At 37.4% G+C, this 17,201-nt stretch overlaps 1 protein-coding gene across 1 annotated transcript; it reads right to left on the bottom strand.

Annotated features, from left to right (window-relative positions):
• Positions 1-34: 34 nt before the first annotated feature.
• On the bottom strand, positions 35-16,859 carry slc5a8 (solute carrier family 5 member 8). The gene is made up of 17 exons (XM_080421690.1): positions 16,422-16,859; positions 13,016-13,135; positions 12,145-12,210; positions 11,970-12,021; positions 11,510-11,577; positions 10,905-10,943; positions 9,867-9,982; positions 8,449-8,589; positions 7,299-7,428; positions 6,278-6,366; positions 5,568-5,677; positions 5,393-5,460; positions 4,202-4,288; positions 3,267-3,496; positions 1,986-2,089; positions 787-875; positions 35-289 (listed from the first exon to the last, which is right to left on the bottom strand). The coding sequence occupies exons 1-17, from the start codon at positions 16,662-16,664 to the stop codon at positions 167-169; spliced, it is 1,875 nt and encodes a 624-aa protein (XP_080277816.1). The 5' UTR covers positions 16,665-16,859; the 3' UTR covers positions 35-166.
• Positions 16,860-17,201: the final 342 nt, after the last annotated feature.

A 17,201-nucleotide genomic window follows, 5' to 3' on the forward strand; every position in this document is an offset into this window, starting at 1 on the left:
TATCAGAATATAGTGCTTTAACCTTTTAACAAAAAACCTTTCTGTTTTAACCAAAATAAATTACCCTACCTTTAACTACAATTTCATGTTTCATACTAAAGGAGTAGCCTAGTGCAGATATGGAACAAAAAGCTAGAGTAACTGGGAATCTGGTAGTAGGTGCATGCTATGAAGTAGGAACGTTGCCATTTGCAAAGTCCAGCTCAATGTCACGGAAACCAGGATTGTCATTGCCACCTTTCCTCTGCCCATTCCTCGCCACGTCATCATCACACGTTTGTCTTGTCGCCTTAAACAGAGAAGAGCAAAATGAGAAAGGTTGACATGGTGTGTCACAGTGATGGAAGAAGTACTCATATGTTTTACTTAACCCATTAAAACCGGGATTCTGTGTAACCACTTCAAACATTATTTTATACTTTGGCTATTCAAAAATAGCAGATCTACAAGCTCATAGCGCGGCACCGAGTGCCGCGCTATGAGCTTGTAGATCTGCTATTTTTGAAAAATCTTGAAAATGTGTGCAAATCTATGAAAATATATATTTTTAAAAGGGAACATTTTTAACTCAAATCTTTGCTTCTGGGGGTCCCTGGAACAAAATATGTTCAGATGGGGGTCGGCGGCCAAATACATAATAATTTTGGGGGTCCTTGACATGAAAAAGTTTGAGCACCACTGATAATATAGCAACATACGTTTTTCAGAAAACTGTTAGGATTTAGAAGACATTTGTAGAATCCCCCAGAAGTAAAGATTTGAGTTACAAATGTTGCACTTACTTACCCTTTCCATAAAGCGTTTTAATAAGTGATAGGAATACATGTCTTCTTTCATCAGTGTGAGTCCTGATTCAAGCTTCAACTTTGTGCCCCCTGAAAAAATATGAACTATTTAAAAAAAAAACATGGCATGATGCAAATATATACCAAACATCATTATTTATGCAGCCGTGAGTGAACAAAAAATGGGTAACTTATTTTGTATACAAACAAACAAGCCTGTGAGACGTGATCGTGTCAAAACAATTCAATGGATTAGGTTGGTGTGTTTCAACTGGTTTCACACTGGGTTCTGGGACCTCACTATCACATTGATTGTGAAGTATAGCACAATATTCCTCTGTTAAAGCAATCCAGGACTTATTTGAATGAATAAAATGTTTTTTTTAACCAATCTATAATGGCAGTGGTAGTAGGAGGTGGTAGCAGTACTTTTCCATTGAGAGATTTAGACCCTGGTGTCAGATAAGGCATCTAATCTAGATTCTAAGTAATACTGCCTCAAGCTCATAAGTGCAATATGTCCCCCTAGCCAAGCAAGAATGTCCTTTTGGCTGAGTGATAGATGTTTGGTCTCCCACGAGGGAGACCCAGGTTCAAATCCTGGGTAGGACACAAAACATCACTGATTGTCAGTGGTGTAAAGTAACTAAGTACATTTACTCAAGTACTGTACTTAAGTAAAATTTTGAGGTATTTTTTACTTTACTGGAGTATTTCCAATTTTCAATACTTTTACTTCTACTCCACTACATCTCAGAATAATCAAATAATTGTAGTGGAGTAAAAGTACAACATTTGCCTATGTTGTACTTTTACTCCACTACAATTATTTGAAAACTTTAGTAACTAGTTACTTTGCAGATATAAGTTATTATATAAAACATACATTAAACACCTTAGCCCTATTGTATACCTAGGCTATTTGAAAATAGCCGATCTACAAGCTCACGTTGCGACGCGTTGTGAAGTTGTAGATCTGCTATTTTCAAACATTTTAGTAATTTTACTTTTGGTACTTTAAGTACATTTTGATACCAATACTTTTGTACTTTTACTCAAGTAAATTTTTAATTCCAGACTTTTACTTGTAACAGAGTACTTCTACATTGCAGTATTGATACTTTTTTTACTTAAGTAAAAAATGTGAGTACTTTTTCCACCACTGCTTGATTGTACTGTAAGTGTTGCATGGAGTGATACCTGAGAGCAAGCTGACCACCAGTCCTACGACAATGGCTGTGATGGTTCCAATGGGACTGAAGTAGAGGTAGGAGAGAGAGTACCAGCTGTCTGCCAGCACTGGTCTGATGAGAAGAGACAAAAGCATTAGCGCTCAAAGCACAGTAAAACTCTAAAATGAGAAATTCAAATTACCATAGTATTTGCTATTTGCTATCGCTATTTTGAAATACAGTAACAAAAATACATAATGATTACAGACACTGTCTGTAAAAAATACACATTACTCGAAAATGTAGGATGAAAGGATAACTATCAAGGATAATCCGATAATCCATCGTCCTCCTGGTAAAGAGTTTCAGGTACAATCGGTGGAAAAACGTCAAGTAAAGCAAGCAAACCAACAGCATTTACCCAACTCCATATTACACAAATCCGTCCCGAGTTGTAACTGGTAATCGGGGGAGTCAGTCATGCAACAGATCCAGTGGTGGAAAGTAACTAAGTATATTTACTCAAGTACTGTACTTAAAGGTAGGGTAAGTGATTTGCAATTATTCAAATAATTGCAAAATGGGTCTATGTTCTGATAGTGCTCGTTACTATAGAGTGTCCTGTCCATATAAGGAGTCTCCCATGTCTCTCCAGCTCTTTATTAAACAGAAAATGAATTTTCAGTGCTCTCTCCTGATTGGCTTAAAATGTGTCACCTACCTGAAAATGTACTATATTCTGTTTACTAAAGAGCTGGAGAGACCCCTGTGACCGAACAAACGCTCTGTAGCAATGATTACTATCAGAATATATATATATTTAAGTAGAATTTTTAAGTGCTTTTACTTTACTGGAGTATTTCCAATTTTCTGTACTTTTACTTCTACCCCACTACCTCAGAGGCAAATATTGTACTTTTACTCCACTACAATTATTTGAAAACTTTAGTTACTAGTTACTTTGCAGATATAAATTATTACATTATAAAACATACATAACCACTTTAGCCCTATTTTATACCTACAGTAAGCTATTTGAAAATAGCCGATCTACAAGCTCACAACGCGTCGCATCGCGACGCGTTGTGAGCTTGTAGATCTGCTATTTTCAAACATTTTAGTACTTTTACTGTTGGTACTTTAAGTACATTTTGATACCAATACTTTTGCACTTTTACTCAAGTACATTTTTAATTCTGGACTTTCACTTGTAACAGAGTACTCCTACATTGCAGTATTGATACTTTTACTTAAGTAAAACATTTGAGTACTTTTTCCACCACTGAACAGATCCGATGACACCACTTACCTCACAGCCACGTTGTGTTGCCAGGTTGTGGTGTTGAACATCAGCAGTGCGGGGTTCAGGGTAGCTGTGGTGGACACATTGAAGCTGTTATCCGCTGTAACGTTAAAGCTACAGCCCTGAGTGCTCAGTGACAAAGGCCTGGTCATCTCTGCTGTAGGAGGATATATCTGGGCTCCGAGGCCCACCCACAGAGACAGAGCCAATCCAGACATCACACCTGTCAAAGCACCCTATAGAGAACACACTGTATCATACATCTCTTTAGAAGTTCTTCAGAGAAATAATGATGATGATTATGCATGTTATAATTATTCATTATTATTATTATTATTATTTATCAACATGAAAGATGGGTTTTCATCCTTGTTTTTGTTAGCTAGCAATGATGAACAAAACATGGTCAAAATGGTAGGGTGGGACTGCATGTTCCATGTGTGTTTATTTAAAAGTTGCTTGAGTTACAAACACCACATTAGAAACCACCACTAATTGTTAAAGGACGACTTCACCCATTTTCAACCTATCTTCATATAATTGGTCCTCACTAATGCTCATGATAAAATGGTACAATTTTTGTTCTACTCGGTTTGTGTCTCAGAGGGCTGTGGACAATTTAGAATCCTGTCTACCAGTGACGTCATCGATAGGGAATTCAAGCTAATAGAAACTGCAGGCTTTCTATTCCTGGAAAGTTCCAATGCAATAATAGAAGGCATTGTTCTCGTGTCAATACAAATCTAAATAAAAAATGTGACATCTTGTTGGGGAAAAAAAATCCCTAACGATGATGTCACTGGTAGACAGGTTTCTGGACTGTCCACAGCCCTCCTATGAGACACAGACCATTTTACCATTTTATCATGAGCATTAGTGAGGACCAATTATATGAAGATGGGTTGAAAATGGGTGAAATCGTCCTTTAAGTGAATACTTACTGTGGAATTGGCAAAAGGACAGAGGATGCCCAGTGAGAATAGACCAAGTAAAGGCCCTCCAATGATCCCAAAGATACTGATGACGGTCTGCACGAGGAGACACACATCTGCATTTCAGTCTAAAAATCAATGGACTGTTATATTTACATTATTCTTTTTTACCTGTAAAGACAAGGCCTTAAAGGTAGGGTAAGTGATTTGCGTTGGTTAAAATAAGTGTTAAATAGCTCTATATTCTGATAGTACTCATTGCTATAGAGTGTTTGTTCAGTATTAGGAGTCTCCTTGTCTCTCCACCTCTTTATTAAACAGAAAATACATTTTCGTTTCAGTTTCAGTTTCATTTCCAATTTTATCCAACCAGGACAGAGAACTCAATCAGGATACAGATTAAACAAGTGAAATTGGAAGTGATGACACTAAGAAATGAGCAGACAAAATTGGAACTGGAACACTATACAAATTAAGCTTAAAAATGGGTACTTTCTCCTGATTGGCTGAGATTTTGACACCTACCGAAAAATGTATTTTCTGTTTGTTAAAGAGCTGGAGAGACAGGGAGACATCTGTTACTGAAAAAACACTCTATAGCAATGATTACTATCAGAATATAGTATTTTAACCTTTTAACAAAATACTTTTTGTTTTAACCAAAAAATATCACTTACCCTACCTTTAACATTATATCCAACTCTAACTAATCATGCCATTCTAAGAGGCTGACATGATTTATGCATGAGACCTTGAGTAAATTCTGTAGTTTATGTTAAAAGGATTAATGACACACTGTTGTATGGTATTGTATTGTATAAGTTTAGTGTATGTACATATGAATGCTCTCATGAAGGCTCATAGCCGAAACGCGTAAGCGTTCGTTTATTGGTGTGTGCCAACAAAAAAGTGGAAATGTGAGTACTTTGTCCTCCATTGATTTGAAATTTTGGATTTGCTACCTTTTTGGGATTTTTTCAATTCCTACTTTTGATGTGTATGTATGTTGTTAGGTACTGTGTGTGCAGTAGTTCACTATGAGGTAAAAAATAGCATTGAAACGTATAAAATATTTTCTTTGTAACAATCGTCTTTTGATTATTTGATGGTAGTGAGTGAGGCACCAAGTATGCATAGAGTTGATTATTACGTTAAATACCGCACAAACTGTATTCCTGCATTGTCTACAGTAATCCCAACCTGTATCACACTGCCCATGAGCGAGGCCAGCCCAGCCATGCCGATGCAAACACCCCCATATGCGAAAGCTGCAATCAACATTAGGACAGAAAATTAGAGAACGAGAGTCTTGGTTCATGTTGGCTCCCTTGGCTCAGCAAGAGACACACTGCTTGGTTCAAATCTCTGAACTTACTGAGTCCTTTAGAAGTCCAGGACAGATGTTTTTCTGACATCTGGGTGTGAGGTTTAATCAGGTCCTCTATTGTCACTGCAGCCAAAGCATTGATGCTTGAAGACACTGTGCTGAATATGAGAAAAGGAAATAGATTGTGATAAAAATCACAATTTAGTTTTGAAGGAATGTATCTATACATAATTCCTTACAGTAGCCTGGTATAGGCCCATCAGGAGTTGGTGGCATAAATGGTGCATCACTGCTTTAATAGCAACAAAAGTATGCTTTGTCTAAGATCACAATAGCTTCATAATAAAAAACATCCACAGGGCAGATATGACAAATAACTGAAATATACAAAGACATTTATGACATATTTAAATAATTTTATACATGTAGAAAAAAGCAGAAATAGCTGATCTACAAGCGTACAACGCGTCACAAAGTGATGCGTTGTGTGAACATTTTTCAACAAGATTATGCAAAAATAATTGCGATTATCTCAAATAATTGCGATTAGACGATTATTATGTAATAATTGTGACAGGCCTAGATGTAAGTGCAAAATGGCCACTGTGGTGATTCAAATAAGTGTGTCAAAAAAGACAGTCAACATCACACAGACTTGACAGATGTGTAATCAGTGAAATAAACTTGAATTGTGTGTGATTTGTGTGATGGGGCAAAAAACAAGCGTTATGTGGTCAAATCAGTGCCACTGCTACAACCTTAGAGAGCCACTAAATGCTGCTGCTACGAACAGTCCAGGGAGGCCGGGGTAATCTCTCAGGATGTCCATCACCAGATACGGCATCAGCTGTAGAGGATTGGGAGTACAGTACATTATCAGGCTGGGATGTAACAGGGAGGAGAGATGTAACATTGAGGATGGATGTGACTTGGAGCCATCCAAAAATAGATTTTATTTTGTTTTACTACACAGTAAAGTCCCCAAGGTTAAATGAACTAACCCTTTTATAGTGTACTAACATATCACTGTTCCAAGTTATCTTGGGAGCATAATTACCAGTGGTGGAAAAAGTAAAGCATTTTTTTTACTTAAGTGAAAGTATCAATACTACAACGTAGAAATACTGGAAACAGTGGAGGAAACAGTACTCAAATGTTTTTACTTAAGTAAAAGTATCAATACTGTAGATAAACACACCGCACTTTTATTCCGCCCCATAGGTAAAATAAAAGTGCGGTGTGGCCGTGCCCTTACAAGTGAAAAGTCCGGAATTCAAAATTTACTTGATTAAAAGTACAAAAGTTTTGGTATTATAATGTACTTAAAGTACCAAAAGTAAAAGTACAAAAATGTTTGAAAATAGCAAATCTACAAGGTCACAACACGACACGTTGTGACCTTGTAGATCGTCTATTTATATATGTATAAAATAGGGCTAAAGTGGTTAATGTATGTTTTATAATGTAGTATATTTATATCTACAAAAGTAACTAGTAACTAAAGTTTTCAAATAATTGTAGTGGAGTAAAAGTATTATATTTAGCTCTGAGATGTAGTGGAGTAAAAGTAAAAGTATAGAAAAATGGAAATACTCTAGTGAAGTAAACATTCCTCAAAATTGTACTTAACTACAGTACTTGAGTACATGTACTTAGTTACTTTCCACCCCTGGAGCCTGGTTACCACGTACTGTACATGTATGTTTCTGTGTGTGTGTATATATATATATGAATATATGACTACAGTATGTCAATAACATTATCCAATGCTTTGCTCACCTGATCCGGAGCAGAGATCTGTCCAGATGTCCACGGGTCACAGTTCTTATAGACAGAGTAGAGACACAACCCCGCAAACACAGAGCACAGCATGATGGCCCACAGCCCTATCAGGTTCATGAACAGAGCCCTGTCAACCCATGTACACACAGAGCCAGTCCACATGCATACAGTACACACACACACACACACACACACACACACACACACACACACACACACACACACACACACACACACACACACACACGCACACACATGCACACACATGCACACACACACACACACACACACACACACACACACACACACACACACACACACACACACACACATGCAAACACACACACACAACACATTTGCACAGAGATGTCGGACCGGTGATATTACATAAGTACATGCTCACACACACACACACACGCACAGACAGAATGTGGCACGTATCCAGGTAGACAGAAACAAATAAACGTACAATTTAGTTTGACATGCACGCACACGTACCCAGTGGTGGAAAAAGTACTCACATTTCTTACTTAAGTAAAAGTGTCAATACTGTCCGGAATTCAAAATTTACTTGAGTAAAAGTACAAAAGTATTGGTATCAAAATGTACTTAAAAGTACCAAAAGTAAAAGTACTATAATGTTTGAAAATAGCAGATCTACAAGCTCACTTGTAGATCGGCTATTTTCAAATAGCCTAGGTATAAAATAGGGCTGAAGTGGTTAATGTATGTTTTATAATGTAATAATTTATATCTGCAAATTAAGTAACTAGTAACTAAAGTTTTCAAATAATTGTAGTGGAGTAGAAGTAAAAGTACTGAAAATTGGAAATAGTCCAGTTAAGTAAAAAATACCTCAAAATTGTACTTAAGTACAGTACTTGAGTAAATGTACTTAGTTACTTTACACCACTGCACACACACACACACACACACACACACACACACACACACACACACACACACACACACACACACATACACACACACACACACACACACACACACACACACACACACACACACACACACACACACACACACACACACACACACACACACCTATCCTAACTACTAACTCTTTCACTTATGCACTCACGCACTCAGAACAAGGAATTGTTACAGTACATGAAATCTTGTGACTCACGCTCTTGCGTGAGTGATGGACCGGCAGGAGATGTATCTCTGGACCTGGGCCTGGTTTATGCCATACACACTGACCCAGACAAAGGTCCCTCCACAGACCATGGTCCAGAAGGTGTGCCTCCTCAAAGGGTTCGTGTCGAAGCTGGTACGGAAGAGGAAAGAGAAGCCATTACGTGCCAGGCTTTATTATGGCCCACTGATTCAGAACAAGGTTTTTCTTCCCAGGCCAAAGAATCAGTGATTTATACTGTATGAGGGAGGAACCCTTATTTCATTCACAAACATTCAGAGTAAATAAAAGCAGTGGTGTACAGTAACTAAGAACATGTACTCAAGTACTGTACTTAAGTAAAATTTTGAGGATTTTTTTTACTTTACTGGAGTATTTCCAATTACCCCACTACATCTCAGAGGCAAATATTGTACTTCTACTCCACTACAATTATTTGACAACTTTAGTTACTAGTTACTTTGTGAATTTTTATTATTATTACAAAGCATACAGTAACCACTTACAGTAACGCCCTATATACATTCCGGCCAATTGAAAAAAGCAGATCTACAAGCTCACAATGCGTCGCATCGCGACGCATTGTGAGCTTGTTTTTTATTATACATTTTTATTTATACATTTGAAAACTTGAAATGGGACATTCTGCATACTGAGTACTTTAACTTTTGGTACTTTAAGTACATTTTGATGCCAATACCACTTTTACTCAAGTACATTTTGAATTCCGGACTTTTACTTGTAAAGGAGTATGTCTACATTGCAGTATTGATACTTTTGAAAGTAAAATATTTGAGTACTTTTTCCACCATTAGCAGCAGTCAAACAGAAAACGCATGTTTTGACCTTCCGGCCTTCATCATCGTGTTTCCAAAGCGCACCTAGCCTTTGAAGTATATCAAAATGTTGACTTCCTAACAGATAAGACACTTTCTTGTGTCCAACTGTAACTTTCCTGTGCTCTCTCCTCCTTCCTGACAACCTTGACAAGTTATACATTCTTCATTCTAACCAACTTAACTATCACCGATCATAATAGCCTCGATGAGATATTGGGGGATCTGGTTTACAGATATTGGGGTTGAGACTGGATCCAATAAACATAACAGTGGTGGAAAAAGTACATGTTTTACTTAAGTAAATGTATCAATACTGCAATGTAGAAGTACTCTATTACAAGTAATAGTCTGGAATAAAAAATTTACTTGAGTAAAAAAAGTACAAAAGTATTGGTATCAAAATGTACTTAAAGTGCCAAAAGTAAAAGTACTAAAATGAAAACACATTTGCGATGCGACGCGTTGTGAGCTTGTATATCTGCTATTTTTGAATAGCCAAAGAAATCTAAAAATGACACAGATTCTTTCCCGATCTAAATGGGTTCATATTCATAAAGTGATCATACTCACTCCCAGAAGTTGAGTCTCCCTCCAAGCTGTGAGTCTGTGATGATGGTCTGGAATCCTCCTTGTAGGATCACAGCTCTGATGATAACAGACAGGAAGCCTGCCAACATGATGCCAACCTGCCACACAATACAACCAGTGGTGGAAAGTAACTAAGTACATGTACTCAAGTACGGTACTTAAGTACAATTTGACTTCACCTGAGTATTTCCAATTTCCAATACTTTTACTTCTACTCCATTACATCTCAGAGTCAAATATTGTACTTTTACTCCACTACAATTATTTGAAAACTTTAGTTACTGTACTAGATACTTTGTAGATTTTTATTATTATTACAAAACATACATTAATTACTTCAGCCCTATATACATTTCGGCACAATGCATCGCGATGCGAGGCATTGTGAGCTTGTAGATCGGCTATTTTCAAAAGAAATTTTATACATTTGAAAACTTGTGAAATGGGACATTCTGCATAATGACTTTAAGTACTTTTTGATGCCAATACTTTTGTAGTTTTACTCCAAGTACATTTTGAATTCCGGACTTTTACTTGTAAGGGCACGGTCACACCGCACTTTTATTTTACCTATGGGGCGGAATAAAAGTGCGGTGTGAACGCGCCCTAACAGAGTATTTCTGCATCGACAGTATTGATACTTTTACTTGAGTAAAACTTTTTCCACCACTGCCCACAACAATGAGGTATGTGATTACTGTAATTGCTTTGTAGCATGGTGGTACATTTGGAACCAACTAGTTTCATTCATGCACAAAATCCTGGGTGTTAATGATGTGAATGCTGTACTTATAATGGATAAAGAACTTAGTCTCCAGTCTATTGTCTCTGTAAATGGTGGTCATTTTCTGGTCATGGTGACCTAACTGCTGAAGAATAGAAGGGGATCAGTATCTTTAAGTATTCTCATTATGTGTCACAAGTAGGGGTAAGATGACACAATTAATTGGCTATAATGTGTTGTTTGGATCACAAAGGAAACAGAAACACTCTTTTCTTTTATATGAAGTAGATGTGTACCTGAAATACATCCGTCCACACCACAGCCTTCAGACCACCCTGCAGGGGAGAACAGGGGTATATCATGTCATGTCATCAGTGGTGTAAAGTAACTAAGTACATTTACTCAAGTACTGTACTTATGTACAATTTTGAGGTATTTTTTAATCTAGTGGAGTATTGCCAATTTTCAATACTTTTACTTCTACTCCACTACATCTCAGAGGCAAATATTGTACTTTTACTCCACTACAATTATTTGAAAACTTACTAGTTAACTAGTTACTTTACAGTAACTAGTTTATTATATTAAATTATAAAACATACATTAATCACTTTAGCCCTATTTTATACATAGGCTATTTGAAAATAGCAGATCTACAAGCTCACAACATGTCGCATCGCAATGCATTGTGAGCTTGCAGATCGGCTATTTTCAAACATTTTAGTACTTTTACTTTTGGTACTTTGAGTATATTTTGATGCCAATACTTTTGTACTTTTACTCAAGTAACATTTTGATACTTTTACTCAAGTCAAATATCTGAGTACTTCTTCCACCACTGCATGTCATGTTATGTTGTTGATGTTATGTAGCACAACTCCAGTGCAAGTATTTATCATACCATGGTACAGTAGAAGGTACAGACCACTCCTGTTGAAATCACTGCACTCCATAGATCCATACCAGTCACTGGAGAACAAACAGACAGACAGACAGACAGACAGACAGACAGACAGACAGACAGACAGACAGACAGACAGACAGACAGACAGACAGACAGACAGACAGACAGACAGACAGACAGACAGACAGACAGCGCATAGAGTCACCTAACTGGACAAATATACTTTTACTCCACTACAATTATTTGAACATTTTAGTTACTAGTTACTTTGTAGATTACTGTACTTTAAGTATATGTTGATACCAATACTTTTGTACTTTTACTCAAGTAAAAGCAAAAGAGAGAGCGAGAGAGAGAGAGAGAAAATTCAGAGAGTCGCCTGACTGGACAATGCTAAGTGGCATGGAGTGCCACTTAAGACTGCATTTCATGAATCTGAATACAATGACAACAATACCTTGGTTTAAAGCCAGAGCTGGGGTGTAGATGACTATTCCAGTGTAGAGTATCTGTGACACAGATTAAACATGATATCATCATACTTTCAACCACAATGCATTAAAATGGTTTATGGTTTTGGCCAACCAGAGCTCAAACGTGGTCATTGTGTGTGTACTCATTGTGTTACTCACAGTCTGAACAATGAAGAACACGGTTCCTAGCAGGCGTGTAACTCTGTTAAAGCGAAGCTCCAGGTACTTATCAGAGAGAGGGGCACAAACAGACAGAAAATAATCTGGGCCATCCAGTCATAATGCTATATGGTATCAGATTGTAGCTTTTTACCCATTCAATTTAAGATTGCTTTGGCTATTCAAAAATGGCACAGAGTGCCGCACTATGAACAAACATTTTGTACAAATCTTTGAATATATATATTTTTTAAAGCAAACATTTGTAACTCAAATCTTTGCTTCTGGGGATTCTACAAATGTCTTCTAAATCCTAACAGTAAAAAAAATGTTGCTACTGTATAATATCAGTGGTTCTCAAACTTTTTTCATGTCAAGGACCCCCAAAATGATATGTAGGTATTTGGCCGCTGACCCCATCTTACACTGTGTTGTTCCAGGGACCCCCCAGAAGCAAAGATTTGAGTTAAAGATGTTCGCTTGAAAAAATATATATATTCAAAGATTTGCAAAACATTTCAAGATTTAAAAAAAAAACAGCAGATCTACAAGCTCAGCACTCGGTGCCGCGCTATGAGCTTGTAGCTATATCTGCTATTTTCAAAATATTGAAAACGTGAAATGGGACATTCCGCATAATGAGTACTTTCTACTTTTGGTACTTTAAGTACATTTTGATACCAATACTTTTGTACTTTTACTCAAGTAAATTTAGAATTCCTGACTTTGATTTGTAACATATTATTTCTACAACTGCAGTATTGATACTTTTACTTAATTAAAAGATGTGAATACTTTTTCCACCACTGTCTGTAACCCAACCAAACCACGCTAACCCCAGCATTGGTAAAAAAAAAAAGACCACACTCACCTCATAAGTGCTGGTGATGCCCAGCCTATAGAAAACAGGCAGAAAGACCTCAGATGTGATCAACACAGTGAGTCCATAGGACAGGCCAATCAGGCTGAAGGTGGCTCCGAATTGGTACACCTAAAGACCAGTGATGCAATGAGGTTTCAAGTGGTGTAAAGTAACTAAGTACATGTACTCAAGTACTGTGCTTATATTTTTTACTTTACTGGAGTATTTCTAATTTTCTGTACTTTTACTTCTACCCATACATCTCAGAGGCAAATATTGTAATTTTACTCCACTGCAATTATTTGAAAACTATAGTTACTTGTTACTTTGCAGATATAAATGATTCCATTATAAAACATACATTAACCACTTTAGCCCTATTTTATACCTAGGCTATTTGAAAATAAACATTTTAGTACTTTTGCTTTTGATACTTTAAGTACATTTTGATACCAATACTTTTGCATTTTACTCAAGTAAATTTTGAATTACGGACTTTTACTTGTAACAGAGTACATCTATATTGCTGTATTGATACTTTTACTTAAGTAAAACATTTGAGTACTTTTTCCACCACTGGAGGTTTCACGTTTTTATATGATGTGCACTTTTCTTTCAACAGATGGTGACTAGCATGCAATATTGGTGTGACTGATGCAAGAGGTGAAGGCCAATGGTATCCTATTTCTTTTAACAAATATAAAATATATTATTATTATCAAATCACATGTGACAGAGAGGCTGGTGGAATTTCATTCAGTGTGGGTAAGAAATTCAAATCATGGACATGGTAACGGCGTGGCTATGATGTGGATCAGAGGTCATCAACATGTCCGTACATCGACAAACGTGTCCGTGGCAAGACATGTCTATGTCTGTGACACTTTAAAAAAAAAAAAAAAAATCTAAATATTGTCTATATATTTTCTTCATTATAATATAACAACATTAAAATGTGTTTGAATAACTTTGGTGACTCGAAAAGTAACATGCTCATTAATATAATTATGTTCAGGAGATTTGTAGTATTGCACATGGTGCCTATACACAATTGCATCAGGTGAAGACAACAAGACAGTTAGAAGAAATGATTGCCGCCTCAATTCTCTGAAAATAGCTAAATGTGCTTTCAATCCTTTGTTGGAGAAAAACGTGTTTTTCTTTCTTTTTCTTCTAAGACAACGGAGTCTATGTGGTGTGGTCAGACAATAAAATAATTAAAGTCAACGGCATGCGAGGGACCACAGTGAAAACATGGTGCAGGAAAAGAGCAAAAACAGAAGGCAGTTCAGAATTAGCTAATTTGCTACCAAGGCAAAGGAGGGCAGAACTGGTCAAGTAAAGCTGGTTGTCGTTAGTTGAGAGACAGTGTTTCAAAGTGTCCACTAATGACAATAACAACTATAGTAACAGTCAAGAATCATGATCCTTGGAAACCATCCATCCCCAGCCTGGGTCCTCCTCCATATCTTTTTTTGTCTCTCAAGTTTCCTTGTTTTTATCCTCAATGTTTCCGTGAGAAGCATTTAACATGTTATTATTACGTCAATCAAATCAAGTGTGGCTTGTAGTGTGTGTCATTTTTCCATTGTTACACGTGCATGCCTTGGACTTTCTCATCAACAGCAGAATACCTGATCACCTTAATGGAATCCACAACTAGCTACCGTACCTTGCCAAACCAAACCAAACCAATGGTTTAGCAGGTAGAACTTGATTTGATCTCCTCCTGTCCTCAAGTAACACTGTCCTTTGAAAAGCCAGCAATCTCTACAATAGCCATATGATGTAACCCTATGACACATTAGGAGTCCATTAGTATACATTTTGGGCTAGGCCAATGTGTTTTTGGTAAGAAATGATTATTTTCCATGTCCGTGGCAAAAATGAAATATTAATGAAAATGTCCATCACAAGCTGCCATGGTGATGACCCCTGATGTGGATCTCAGACTACGTGTGGCCTGTGACGTCAATCATCTATGTGACGTCACTTGTCTGATATCTATGAAGTATGGCTGCAGAATTTGGCAAGGTTTCAGTCCAATCTGAGCACTGTTGACTTGAATAAAACAAATACATATCCCATATAACAGTGGTTCTCAACCAGTGGTCCGGGGACCACCAGTGGTCCTTGAGGGGGTACCAGGGGGTCCCCAGCAAAATTAGTTAACATAGCGTCACAATCATTTTAACCACTTAGTTTTAGCTATTCAAAAATAGCAGATCTACAAGCTCATAGCGCGGCACCGAGTGCCGCGCTATGAGCTTGTAGATCTGCTATTTTTGAAAAATCTCGAAAATGTGTGCAAATCTTTGAATATATATATATATTTTTAAGCGAACAATTTTTAACTCAAGTCTTTGCTTCTGGGGGTCCCTGGCACAACATTTTCAGATGGGGGTCCGCGGCCAAATGTTTATCAATTTAGGGGTCCTTGGCATGAAAAAGGTTGAAAACCAATGCCATATAACACAACACAATAAAAACATGTACAGTCTTACAAAAAAATTTCAAGACAATAAAAGTCAAGTAAGAAAATCACAAGCATTGTATAATTAGCCTATACACTGTAAAATCCTGAGTGTTCATTAAGCCTGAGACTGTACAAATGGACCCATAAGAACGCATTTCGCAGCGTGTATGCATTGTCTGTGTGTAAATTGACTCTATATGTCTGTATAGAAACATAGTTTCTGCACGATAAAATCCTCAGTGTTCATTTGTTACTCTGAGAGTGTACAACTTAAACCAAATAAAGGGTCCATTTGGTTAAATTTGTACACTCTCACAGACTTAGATTAACAAAGTACATTGTTTGTTGCCCAACTGTACTGAATGCAGTGGTGTAAAGTAACTAAGTACATTTACTCAAGTACTGTACTTAGTACAATTCTGAGGCATTTTTTACTTTAATGGAGTATTTCCAATTATAAATTATTTTACTTTACTACTCCACTACATCTCAGAGGCAAATATTATACTTTTTCTCCACTACAATTATTTGAAAACTTTAGTTAGTTACTTTGTAGATTTATATTATTATTACAAAACATACATTAACCACTTCAGCACATACATTTCCATTTGAAAATAGCCGATCCATTTGAAAATAGCCGATCTACAAGCTCACAATGAGTCGCGATGCGACGCATTGTGAGCTTGTAGATCAGCTATTTTCAAAAGATGTGTATACATTATATACATTTGAAAACTTGGGACATTCTGCACAATGAGTACTTTCTACTTTTGGTACTTTAAGCACATTTTGATACCAATACTTTTGTACTTTTACTCAAGTACATTTTTAATTCCAGACTTTCACTTGCAAGTTGCAACACAGTATTTCTACATTGCAGTTTTGACACTTTTACCTAAGTAAAAAATGAGAGTACTTTTGCCAGGCACCACTGACCTCGGCTGGGCTGGCCAGCACTGTGATGGCTGACATGAAGCTGGCCGTGAGGGACAGGGAGACAGGCAGGGCCGTCAGACTGCGCCCCCCCATCAGGAAGTCCCCAGAGGTCCCCTGGGACCCCCTCTCCTTCCAGGCATAGTAGACCCCGATGGCAGCGGACCCCAGCAGCATGAGACCAAAGACCACGTAGTCTCCAGCCATGAAGGACCCCACCGTCCCCGCCGAGGAGGTCCCTGACATCCTGATGGGGTCCAAAGGTGTTGATTTCTTCCTTTTCTTTTATGTATAAAGTAACTTTGGATACTTAGAAAAGCACTATGTAAATCTGAGCTATTGTTATTATTATGTAAATCTTGGTACAAAAAAAATGAAGAAGAAAAAAGTATTTTTGAATGTTAAGAATGTAAGGAATGTGAGTGGAGTTAGTCCTGTTCAGATCTCCTGTTCATTCAACACTGAAACATGAAGTCTCTAACTCTGTGCATTTGTGTATTCTGGAGAGAGAGAGAGAGAGAGAGAGAGAGAGAGAGAGAGAGAGAGAGAGAGAGAGAGAGAGAGAGAGAGAGAGAGAGAGAGAGTGAGTGGAAGATGGAGCACTTGTGTGTGTACATGGCGTACTTGTGGGTGGGACCTTGTGTGTGTGTGTGTGTGTGTGTGTGTGTGTGTGTGTGTGTGTGTGTGTGTGTGTGTGTGTGTGTGTGTGTGTGTGTGTGTGTGTGTGTGTGTGTGTGTGTGTGTGTGTGTGTGTGTGTGTGTGTGTGTGTGTGTGTGTGTGTG

The sequence above is a fragment of the Gymnoscopelus braueri genome, assembly GCF_963280865.1.
Source record: "Gymnoscopelus braueri genome assembly, chromosome: 23".
NCBI classification, from domain to species: domain Eukaryota; kingdom Metazoa; phylum Chordata; class Actinopteri; order Myctophiformes; family Myctophidae; genus Gymnoscopelus; species Gymnoscopelus braueri.

Coding starts and splice junctions, on each gene's coding strand:
- slc5a8 (XM_080421690.1), bottom strand. CDS start 16,664: ATGTCAGGGACCTCCTCGGCGGGGACGGTGGGGTCCTTCATGGCTGGA. Junction 5,461..5,567: donor CTGGACTTCTAAAGGACTCA/GTAAGTTCAGAG, acceptor TGTTGATTGCAG/CTTTCGCATATGGGGGTGTT. Junction 3,497..4,201: donor GTCCTTTTGCCAATTCCACA/GTAAGTATTCAC, acceptor TGTTCTCTATAG/GGTGCTTTGACAGGTGTGAT.